Source organism: Schistocerca serialis, unplaced genomic scaffold (assembly GCF_023864345.2).
Source record: "Schistocerca serialis cubense isolate TAMUIC-IGC-003099 unplaced genomic scaffold, iqSchSeri2.2 HiC_scaffold_1417, whole genome shotgun sequence".
Classification (NCBI taxonomy): Eukaryota; Metazoa; Arthropoda; class Insecta; order Orthoptera; family Acrididae; genus Schistocerca; species Schistocerca serialis.
In genome coordinates, this window is record NW_026047644.1 from 36,102,044 (window position 1) to 36,114,622 (window position 12,579).

A 12,579-nucleotide genomic window follows, 5' to 3' on the forward strand; every position below is an offset into this window, starting at 1 on the left:
AGTACAGTTTTCTGTTACATATTTACATAGATATAAAAATTTTCTGTGAAACATGTATCTATACATTTACACTACATTGTTTCGTAATACATATACATATTTTATATTTTTCAGTTGCATTAAACTAGATATTTACAAATATATATGGGTCAGACATAAAAACATTATCTAATAGGTTCAGTGTATTGTGATACATTCAGAAAATCCATTTTCTTTTATAGGTCTCTTCCCCTTTTTAATAAAGTTTTCCTTTTAAGTATATTTTCCTTTACATCAGTACTACACAATAAGTGTTCTTCCTCATTAAATGTTTCCTGCAACATAAACTTTCATAATAGGTTAGAAAACATCCTTGAGATGATCTGTCCTGAAAAGTCATGATTACAATAAGACACGACACGTCACATCCACAATCAATTCCAAATTAGCACATGCACAAAGTATCATTTACAAATAAAATAAAGTATATAGCCTTGCTCAATTAATTTCATTTGTCATTTCCTGTAGAGTTTTTTTTTTTTTTTTTTTGTGCATGTTGTGTTCATGTGGATTGTGGTGTGAGTGTGAATAGAAAATCAAGTGTCTATCATGCCAATTAATATATCAGGTTCAGAGCAGCAATTGTCTCCAGTCATTTAGTCTGTCAGCTTGTCTGCAAGGTATTAACAAATATAATCAGTAACTGTGCTTTGCATGAAAATTGTTAGTTCTCCCTGTGTCTTATCTTCTTGCTGCTGCTGTAAAATGTAGATACTTAAGATTATAGCTTATATCTTCTTCTTCTTCCAGCTTGAAGTACCAGATGTCACTTACCTTGTTTTTGTATCAGCATACTCTGCTAAGGGCTAAAAGTTTTCAAATCTTTGTGAGGGTACAAACCTAAAATTCTCTTACTCTTGGGGTTTTGTAACAGATATGCTCCCGGATGTGGTATATCAATGATTGTGTAAGGACCTTCATATAGCGGACGCCACTTAACATTACGTTTTAGAGGTAATGACGATTTGTAGTGGGTCTTAAGTAAAACTTGCATGCCTATTGTAAAGTTTTGCCTTCTTTTCAGATTAGCACCATAGTTCTTATTTCTAATGTCAGCTTGTTCAGTAATTGCAATGAGTACTTCCCTTACCTTTTCCTCGTGTGAAGGTTTGGTGTCAGAAAATTTTGGTAGTGGGTTGCTCCAATCATTAGTTTCCTTTGTGTCAAACATGATTTCTCTGGGAGTGTAGGGTGTGTTGTATATATTTAAATTGTTGTGTATTTCCTCAAAAAGTGCTAGGTAATGTATCCAGTTTGTGTGCTGAGTTGAGGTATAAGTTCTCATGAATCTATTTAATTCTCTAAAAACTCTCTCACAAGGGTTGGCTGATGCATGAAACTTTGAAATAAAGATGCTCTTAATGTTATTGTCCTTTAGAAATTTTCTCCAGGTGAATCCTGCATAATACTTGGCGTTATCTGATAGAATGGCTTTAGGTTTTCCACAGTATGGCATGTAATCATTTGTGAATCTTCTGATGATGGTGTTTGCTGTGGGTGACTTAATGGCAAAAAGTTTGATGTGCTTAGAAAATATGTCATAAAATGCTAGAATGTATTTGCAACCTCCGATGCTAGTTGGATGAGGTCCGCTAACATCTGTACAAAGTATCTCTCTAGGTCCAGTAGGTAAGATAGAGTGCAAATCTGTTTTGGTGGATTGATTTTGTGGCTTGGATTTTTGACATATGAGACATTTGCTGATAACATCATGTATTTTTCTTCTCATGTTTGGAAAATAGCAATATGTATGTAACTTGTTTAGACATTTCTTTGTTCCGTAGTGTCCCCAAACTGTGTGAGTGTGTGCAACGAGATTGTGTACAGAATCTTGTGGTATGCAAACGCACCAGTTAGTAGCATTTGTGTGTCTTTTGTAGAAAAGTATGTTGTTGTGTAACATGTATCTGTCTTGTAAAGTGTCATTGTGTTGTTGTACTATGATTTGTTTTATTTTGTACCAGTGTGGATCTGAATCTTGCAGTGTTGCCATGTTCTTGCATAGGTCTATGTAGTATTGTGTAAACTGTTTGTCTTGCATGAGTAGTATTCTGTAATCGTGTGTGTTCTCAAAGTCTGTATTGTTATGATGTAATCCTTGCGGTAGTCTTGAAAGTGTGTCAGCTATTATGTTGTCTTTTCCCTTGATGTGCTTGATTTCAAAAGAGTAATTCTGTAATGCAAGTGCCCATCGTGTAAGTCTAGGATGAATGAGTTTACATGACAAAAGGAATGTAAGTGCTTGATGGTCAGTGTATATAATGGTGTGTCTTCCATACAGATAATAATTAAACTTTTTAAATGCCCATATAATAGATAATGTTTCCAATTCTGTGGTGGAGTAAGATCTTTCACATTCTGTTAAAGTATGACTGGCAAAACCAATGATCTTAATATGTTCTGAAGTTTCTGTATTAACAAGTTGAAATAAACAACATCCCAAACCAATGTTTGATGCATCACAAGCAATACAAAAGTTCAAATTGAAGTCTGGATGTTCCAGCATGTTAGAATTTACTAAGGCTTCTTTGATTTTAGTAAAGTCATTTTCACAGTCTTGGTTCCAAATCCATACCTGGTTCTTCTTTAATAAGTTTAGTAAGTATCTGCTATTGAGTAACTGTTTAGGTATGAATCGTCTGAAAAATGAGCATAGACCGAGAAATGATTTTAACTGTTTCTTATTAGTGGGACTGGGGAAATGTCTGATAGCATCTAATTTTGAAGGGTCAGGTTTAATGCCTTGTGTGTTGATGATGTGCCCTAGGTATTTGATCTCACAACAAGCAAATCTAGATTTACAAATATTGGCAGTGATACCAGCTTGTGTGAATCTGCATAGTAAAGTGTTCAGGGTATCAGTGTGATCCTTCCAGGTTTTTGAGGCAATCAGTATGTCATCTACATAGTGTGTAACAGTCTCTAGTAAATCATCACCGAGTACAGAGTTTAGTGCAGTAATGAATACTCCTGAGCTTACATTTAGGCCAAATGGTAATACACAAAATTGATAAGTTCTGCCACCAAACATAAAGGCTGTATATTTTCTGGATTCTTTGCTTATTGGCACCTGCCAAAACGAATTTTTAAGGTCTATTGTAGAGAAATATTTTGCATCCAAGAACTTCTGAAGTTGTTCGTCAAGATTTTCTGGTTGTGTCCTCACAGGTAAGATAATTTGGTTGATAGCTCTTGCATCTAATACTAACCTGATACTTCCATTGTGTCTTTTCACTACATGCAAAGGGCTACAATATGGAGATGTTGATGGTTCTATAATATTCCATGTAATCATTTTCTTTAGTTCTTCCCAAACTGCAGGTCGCAGAGCTAGAGGTACATTGTATGACTTGTGGTAATAGATTTGGTGAGGCTTGAGTTCAATCGTATACATATATCTGTTGATCCTACCTGGCTTACTAGTGAAAACATCCTTATTCTTAAGTAAAATATGTTTAAGCTGGGATCTCTCCTCTTCATTAATAGCATCACATTCTGATAACTTAGAATTAATTTGTGTAAGTACATCATTCACTACCTCACCGTGTGATACAGGTTGCTGTGTGGAATCTATGTCAGTCTCACGTATAATCTGTATCTTGTAGCCAGAACAGTGCTTGTTATGGTCTACTAGTCGAGTGTCCAAGTTCAAAACTATGTCTCTGCCTTCATACTTAAAATAACAAATGCCTTTTGAGAAGTCTATAGTACAGTCCTTCTCGCAAAGAAAATCAATACCCAATATACAATTGGCAGCAAGGTTTTGGACAACTAGGAAAGGCCATTGTACGATTCCATTTCCCATATTAACAGTCACAAATACCTGCTTATTAACTCTACTTGACTTATTACCTAATGCAGTTAATATTAAACTGTTCTGAACTGGGAACTCTGGTATCTTAGAAGTTTTCTTCATCATAGTATAAAAATTGTGAGAAATCACACTGACAGCAGCTCCTGTATCAATAATTATGTTAGTAGGTATACCTCCTACAATGCCTGAGGTGGAAGACAGTACAAATCTTTTATTTACATTGTGACATTGTGTGTTGTCATTTATCAGATCATCAGCTAAGTTTCCACTTTCATTATATCTTAAGAATAGTGTAGGCAACTCTTGTTGTGTAAATGTTAATTTTTCTTGTTTCACAGTTTCACTAGCAAGTGTGTATTCAAACATAGTTTCTAAATTGAACTTGCCCCCCAAATGTTCCTCAGTCACGACCTGGGGCTCAGTAATGACTGGTTCTAGTTTACCTGGTTTGTCTGGTCATTGGTAAGTGTAGTTGTAGTTTCATTAGCTACCTCAATAATATTTACATTTGGATATTGTCTTTGCCAATCACCTGTCTGGTTTCGTTTGGCTGAAGTCACTTGTTGGTTTGTGTTGCTTGTTTGCGCAAAATTCCCTTGTGGCATCTGAATATGATTTTGTGGTGGCGGTTGCGGTGTTTGCCACTGTCTCACATCATACTGGTTGTCGTTCTGATTAAAGTGCGGTGTTAGTGTTCCATTTCTTGTGTGATCTGTGTTGTTGTTTCTTTGCCAGTGTTTGTGTTTTGCTTTGTGTCCGTTGTTGTTTCCATTATTGCTTCTTGAATTAAAATTGTAGTTTCTTCGTTTTTTGTACGGGTTATCTCCTTGTGTATAGTTGTAGTTGTTGTTTGTGTGCAGCTGTGAGTTGTGGTGACTGTTTTGCATGTTTACTGTGTGTTGTGAATTTTGCTGTGTGTTTGGTAATGTAGCAATGTAGACATGTTGATTCCTACTGCGTGAGTTGTGTGTTGGTTCTTGTTCTTCATATAGTAAATCAACAGCATCTAACTTTTCCAAAAAATATTCAGGATCGTCGTCCGGTAAGTACAGTAATTTCTCTTTAATATTAAAAGGAAGTCTGGCTTTCAGTGATCGGATCACATCTTTTGGTTTCACTGGTTCATTAAGGAAGTGTGTCATGTTTAGGTACTTCTCGAAATATCTGCGCAGGTTGCCGTTTTTAGGATTGAAGTGTTCGGGTTCAGTGACTTGTTTGCGGATGCGTTCCTGCACAGTGGGTGACCAAAACTTATTCAAGAAGGCGCGTTCAAACTGCTCGTATGTTACACATCTGTCGCTTTCATGGTAAGCCCAGACAGCAGCGTCCCCTTGAATGTAATCCACAACGTACGCAATGCGTTTGTGGTCGCTCCACGAGCGTGGGAATGCGTTCCTAAAAGCTTTTAAGAAGATGACAGGGTGTACAGCGTTTTTGCCTGGTATAAAAGGTTGGAATTTACGGTGCTTGGATAGACTTTCTTCTTCTTTGTTACGTGTTCGTCTGTTTCTTTCCGTGTAATCATTGAATTCTTCCCTGTGTGTACATGGTTCTTCATCAGAATGATAATTGTATTGTATTTCAGGTGATGGGTATCTGTTGCTATGCGTGTCAGTGTATTGTGTATTTGAGTGTTGAAATTCGTGTGAGTACATGTGTTCATTCCCGAATCGAGATTTTCTTCTGTGTGTGTAAAAATGTGTAGTGGGTGTACTATTGGGTTGTACCTGACATTGAGTTGTCTTTGTTTGCATATCGTCATCGATTACTTGCCTATTGTTGTTCATGTATTCCACTACAGAATCGTGCACAATATGTGGCAATTTGTTTTGTATACATTCTTCAAAAATTTCGTCTTTGTGTGCCGTCCATTCTTTAAATTGTGAATTAATGCGAGACAAATGGGGTTCAGCCTCTATCTGTATTGTTGTGTGAATCTGTTTGTGGATGTCAGCTACGTTTGTTTCTATTGTATTCACCTTTAAATTAATTTCGTCACATGCGTGCGTGTTTGATTCTAGTTTGCAATTAATAGTTTCACAGGTTTTTGTCAAGTCATGGATGTGATTGGCATTGTCGCTTTGTCGTAATTCTAAATTTTCGAATTTTTCCGTAAGATCGTCGACCTGTTTGGAAAGACGTGTATTAATTTCATCTACCTTTTGAGTCAGTATGGCGAAGTCTGATTTTATGTCATTTCTGAAGGCTGCATTGTCTGTCATTAATTGTGAGAATTTTTCGTCATTATCTTGCTTAATATTGGATATGCCTTCCAAAATTGAATTCAGTATAGCGCCAAAATTTTGATTGCAAAATGAGCTTGCCCCCGCCGCGTCATTAGACGTGACGTGGTCTCTCAGGTTTGGTTCTGAATTGCTCCTCTCGGCGTTTATTTGTGTCTGTAGCGGATTATTTTGATATGTTTGCGTGTCTGTATTAATTTCTGTGTCTGAATGTGTCTGTGTATCCATGTTTGCATTACTTGATTGTTGTTCCATTGTGTACTGGTGTCGAGTTTTTACCATATCGTGAGTAAATTGTGTGCAAGAAAAAAATCGTTTAAACGCGTAGTGTGAAAATGTACTGCCTATGTGTGTGTTTAAATGACTGAGAATGATTGAGAGATGACTTTAAAGATCGAAAGTAGCATACGTGTTAATGGTGACTAGCCATGTTGCTTGAATCTTGTACAATGTCGGCCATATTGTGCAATGTAACTTGCGTATTGTTGGATCGGAATGTAATCGTCTGAATAATGAGATTTCGCGGAATTTGGAAAAAATTACTGAATGGAAACTGAATATTGAATTTGATGCTGAGACAAATAATTTTGAATGAAAAATGTGCTTGGAATCAATTGTGGATTCGCGAGTGCTGCGTCTTACCGTACATATCGTCTTGATGCGAAGATTGCATTTCCAGTCCAAATTGTCTCCAGATTTTATTCGTTTTCTTCAATATTCTCGTCACCGGTCAGGATGTACATGAAAAAGAACAATTAGTTGTAGTACAGATACAATAATGAGTCCTGGCACATAGTCGCCAGTGTAACAAATAAAAAAATAAAATAAAATATAATAATAATAATTTGTAATAATAATAATTGTTATTTGTTTGGATAAGTAATTGAGGGAATAAAATTTTACGCCGTGAATTAATCGAGCTTCGCACGTCCGAAGATGTACGGAACGTGGCCAGGGCTCATTATGTATTTTTTTTTTGTAGACAGAGTCTGATATCTGACCTCAGCATCAATCATGAAAATGGAGTGACTAAAACTACTAAAACAAAGAAAAGCATACGATTAAATAAACATATATTCATTTCAACATACACATTACGATATAAATTACACTTACGTAAAATTCTAGATAAATAATGACAGATCATTCACAAATGAGAGCGACTTATTAATTCTGCGCCTCTTTTCTGCTAATAAATATCAATATGGCTAACTGTGGAGCCGCATAAAATATTAAGTCCTTCTAGGACAACGAATGACATGAGAGTGTTGATGCCTACTGGCTGTGACAAGAGAGCGGTGTTAATTGCTTTATTTTGCATTCTCTTGTCTTAAAAAATCGATACATATAATCTAAGTTAACTAAATTAAATATTGTCTGTGCTCGAGTGCAAATGGTTCCTTAAATATCCCTTGGACCTTCTTATTGACGATGAAACACAGAGTTTGCATCCGAATTTAATACAAAAGGCACAATGTCGACTTAAGTACAAGAGGACAGACACTCTAACTTTCTATGATTTGAACCTCTCCTGTGAGTCCAGTTTTGGATTCCGATGCTTCACTTCAGGTTTACTGTATCCCTTGGACCTTCTTATTGACGATGAAAAACAGAAATTGCATCCGAATTTAATACAAAAGGAAAAATGGCGACTTAAGTACAAGAGGACTGACACTTTCACTTTCTATGATTTGAATCTCTCCTGTGAGTCCAGTTTTAGATTCCGATGCTTTACCTCAGGTTTACTGTATCCCTTGGACATTCTTATTGACGATGAAACACAGAAATTGCATCCAAATTTAATACAAATGGTACAATGCCGACTTAAGTACAAGAGGGCTGACACTCTCACTTTCTATGATTCGAACCTCTCCTGTGAGGTCATATTTAGATTCCGATGCTTCACTTCAGGATTACTGTATCCCTTGGACCTTCTTATTGACGATAAAACACGGAAATCGCATCCGAATTTAATACAAATGGCACAATGGCGACTTAAGTACAAGAGGACTGACACTCTCACTTTCTATGATTTGAACCTCTCCTGTGAGTCCAGTTTTACATTCCGATGCTTCACTTCAGGTTTACTGTATCCCTTATACCTTCTAATTGACGATGAAACACAGAGTTTGCATCCGAATTTAAGGGGAGTTGGAATGCCCTATCTCGCCAATGTTAAATTTGCTAACTTTGTGTACCTTTTTCTTTGGAACTATTATCTTCAGAACTTTGAAATTCTGGCAGAGGTTTTCAGCATATATTGTGAGCCCACTGAACTAGAACCAATGTTTTCTTTTTGTTGGTATAGTATTTATGAATTTTTTACCATTAAGCCATTTTTTATTGGAAAAAGTATAACATAAACTTCCCTAGTTCAGAGAATAAGCCAGTTCTTGTCATGATTCTAGTTCAGTGGCCTCTTTGAACTGTTTTGCAGCATTTCTGAAAATTTGAATGTTGTTGGTTGAGTGGTTTATGAGATAAAGGTACATGTAACACTAAAAATGTCAAATGCCAGAAAATGCGATTAAAGTAATTTATTATGAAAATTCACAAATACCTTTTATTCTATTATCAAAAGTGTCCAGCAGAGTAATCAGGGTCATCTTCTAGTTCTTCTTCTTCACCTAGAAGCTTTCTTCTCCTTGCTGCCCTTGCTTTTTTTGTATTAAATTCAGCTGCATACTGAGCCTTCCTTACTCGCACGCTGTCCAGAAGCTGAAGACCTCTGATGGTGTTGATACCAGGAGCAATGCCGAGCCTTGCCATGACCTTTAGCCTACCCATATGACCATCATTGAATGAAATAACAGCATCACTGACTCCCCATTTCAATGTTTTTATCCCAACAAATACATTCTTAGGTACACGAGTCCAAATGAGGTTGTTGAACGACTCGTTTTGATTCTGGGTACAACCATGAAGACATTTTCGCAGAAGATCAGGATGCCCCAAGTCTCTATATATTGGTTTAATTACTTCCATAACAGCCAATGGAATATAATTTTTATGGTGATAAGGATCCCCAGTAGCTTGAGATTTTCTATAATTGCACCATGACTGAGGACCATCTGGACAAGCAAAATGTTGAGGATTATCATCAGTTGATGATCGATGTAAATATGTGGCCCATACAGCTTGTCTCATTTCCTGCAAATTATTTGCATTATTTCTTATTGCCATACCATAGTATTGTTGTAATTCATTTATAATTTTATCTGACAGGCGACCTCTAATGGTTTTACCATCTGACAAAATTTTGTCCTTCAGATTCTGTTTCAGTTTCCTTAGACGAGTGCCCATTCGTTTCTGAACATGACCGACACATTCTAGTTTAGTTATTGTCTTATTGACATATGGCATGGATTCTGTAACACTTTTGTATGCCTTGGAGTCCCCATCTCCAAGGAATTTTGTGTAAAATACTCCCCGTTCTTTTTCTGATCTGCTAAACATTTTCACAGCAGCGGCAGCCTCCATGCCTCCACTCGTACCTTCATAATTCTTGCTACATATGTGAGCTGCTTCTATCTTACCAGATGCACAATGGTAACAATGTTTAGTGAGCACTTCATAGTCCAAAACTTTACCGCTGTCCACACTAGTAACAGTAGCAACAGCATTTTTGGATGTGTGACCCCTTTTCTGCCAGGTTCCATCAAAAGCAACAGGGATATCTGGGTTTCCTTCATTTATATATTTTGCTTCACTGGCAGCAGCTTTCATTGATAAATCTGCTACAGACTGAACAGCATCTCCTATCACTTCAGTGTAATTGTCAATTTTAGCAGGTGGAGGTGGAAGATTCATTATGGCACAAAATGTTTGAGCAGCAGTATGTCCTTTACCAATTGCTCTCATTGCATACATTAGCCTGATATTACTCTCAAACAAATTGCTACTGCATGTTTTAGAGCTCCAAAAACAGGTCTCATTTTCACAACTGGCACAAACTATAGCAATTTTGCAGGAAAGTCCTATAGATTTTGTTATGTTCATATCAAAAGAACCTCCACAAAGATTACAACACAAACATTTCTTCATAAACTCAGTAAAAACAGGAAAGTCGACTAAAACATATTGTTCATTAGAAGCTTCATCTGTAATTTCACTTGCACAGTTTGATAACTTCTTTTTTGATGCACTGGTGGGCGTGTCTCCTTCACACATCTCAGCTGTACAAACGTCAGAACTTTCACCAGCATCAACAGGTGCTGAAGCAGAATCACTTGAACAAACGTTATTTGTAAATCTATTACCGCGAAACTTTCGCTTTTTAAATAATGATGCACTCCTAGGCATCGTAGAAACTACGCACTCACCACTGAAAGTCAAAACAAGACAGATAACAAACTCCAAATGAGCGACAAACTAAACTCGAGGCTCAAAACAAACACTCACAGATCAAAAACTGAACAATAAACACAGCTAGTCGTAAAAACAATGGTACCTATGGAAGGATCAAAGATTCTACAACTGAAGAGTGAAATCCACAGCCTTCTATATGTAATGTTTTCGGAAATGCGAAGATTTAAATGTGTACAAATCACAAGATGGGTAACTTTGCTGGGCGCACGTGTAATTTTGAAAAATTAAATAAAAATACTTCCAATTGGAATTTCTTAACAAATTTTGCACCATTTTAAGCAGAAAATTTCAAATTAAGTTATAAGGTTAAAAACTGAAAATGTGAATTTTTTCCATTTTCCGGCATTCCAACTCCCCTTAATACAAAAGATACAATAAAGACTTAGGTACAAGAGGACTGATACTCTAACTTTCTATGATTTGCACCTCTCCTGTGAGTCCAGTTTTAGATTTTGATGCTTCACTTCAGGTTTACTGTATCCCTTGGACCTTCTTATTGACGATGAAACACAGAAATTGCATCCGAATTTAATGCAAATGGCACAATGGCGGCTTAAGTACAAGAGGACTGACACTCTCATTTTCTATGATTTGAACATCTCCTGTGAGTCCAGTTCTAGATTCCGATGCTTCACTTCAGGTTTACTGTATCCCATGGACCTTCTTATTGACGATGAAACACAGATATAGCATCGGAATTAAATTTAAAACGCTCAATGCCAACTTAAGTAAAAGAGGACTGACACTCTCACTTTCTATGATTTGAAACTCTCCAGTGAGTCCAGTTTTAGATTCCGATGCTTCACTTCAGGTTTACTGTAACCCTTGGACCTTCTTATTGACAATGAAACACAGAAATAGCATCGGAATTAAATTCAAAAGGCACAATGCTGACTTAAGTACAAGAGGACTGACACTTTAACTTTCTATGTTTTGAACCTCTCCTGAGAGTCCAGTTTTAGATTCCAATGCTTTACTTCAGGTTTACTGTATCCCTTGGACCTTCTTATTGACGATGAAAACAGAAATTGCATCCGAATTTCATACAAATGGCACAATGGCGACTTAAGTACAAGAGGACTGACACTCTCACTTTCTATGATTTGAACCTCCCCTGTGAGTCCAGTTTTAGTTTCCGATGCTTCACTTCAGGTTCACTGTATCCCTTGGTCCTTCTTATTGACGACGAAACACAGAAATTGCATACGAATTTAATACAAATGGCAAAATGCCGACTTAAGTACAAGAGGACTGACACTCTCACTTTCTATGATTCGAACCTCCCCTGTGAGGTCAGATTTAGATTCCGATGCTTCACTTCAGGTTTACTGTATACCTTGCACCTTCTTATTGACGATGAAACTCAGAAAATGCATCGGAATTAAATTCAAAAGGCACAATGCCGTCTTAAGTACAAGAGGACTGACTCTCTCACTTTCTATGATTTAAACCTCTCCTGTGATTCCAGTTCTAGATTCCGATGCTTTACTTCAGGTTTACTGTATCCCTTGGACCTTCTAATTGACGATGGAACACAGAGTTTGCATCCGAATTTAATACAAAAGGTACAAGGCCGACTTAAGTACAAGAGGACTGACACTCTAACTTTCTATGAGTTGAACCTCTCCTGTGAGTCCAGTTTTAGATTCCGATGCTTCACTTCTGGTTTGCTGTATCCCTTGGACCCTCTTATTGACGATGAAACACAGAAATTGCATCGGACTTAAATTCAAAACGCACAATGCCGACTTAAGCAAAAGAGGACTGACACTCTCACTTTCTATGATTTGAACCTCTCCTGTGAGTCCAGTAGTAGATTGCGATGCATCACTTCAGGTTTACTGTATCCCTTGGACCTTCTTATTGACGATGAAACACAGAAATTGCATCGGAATTAAATTCAAAAAGCACAATGCCGACTTAAGTGCAAGAGGACTGACACTCTAAATTACTATGATTTGAACCTCTCTTGTGAATCCAGTTTTAGATTCCGATGCTTCACTTCAGGTTTACTGTATCCCTTGAACCTTCTTATTGACGATGAAACATAGAAATTGCATCGGAATTTAATACAAAAGGCACAATGCCGACTTAAGTACAAGAGGACTGACAGTC

At 36.9% G+C, this 12,579-nt stretch overlaps 1 protein-coding gene across 1 annotated transcript; it reads right to left on the minus strand.

Moving 5' to 3' along the window:
• Positions 1–609: 609 nt before the first annotated feature.
• LOC126442988 (probable cyclin-dependent serine/threonine-protein kinase DDB_G0292550) lies at positions 610–6,378 on the minus strand. The gene is made up of 6 exons (XM_050090835.1): positions 5,833–6,378; positions 5,316–5,580; positions 4,603–4,835; positions 4,360–4,524; positions 814–845; positions 610–652 (listed from the first exon to the last, which is right to left on the minus strand). The coding sequence occupies exons 1-6, from the start codon at positions 6,376–6,378 to the stop codon at positions 610–612; spliced, it is 1,284 nt and encodes a 427-aa protein (XP_049946792.1).
• Between the last annotated feature and the right edge of the window lie 6,201 nt (positions 6,379–12,579).

What these genes read in the sequence shown, in the direction of transcription:
- LOC126442988 (XM_050090835.1), bottom strand. Translation starts at nt 6,378, where the DNA reads ATGGTAAAAACTCGACACCAGTACACAATGGAACAACAATCAAGTAAT. An exon ending in GTGACGAAATTAATTTAAAG is followed by an intron (nt 5,581 to 5,832) that starts GTGAATACAATA and finishes ACTCAATGTCAG; the next exon opens with GTACAACCCAATAGTACACC. An exon ending in GGCAAAGACAATATCCAAAT is followed by an intron (nt 846 to 4,359) that starts GTAAATATTATT and finishes GAAAACTTTTAG; the next exon opens with CCCTTAGCAGAGTATGCTGA.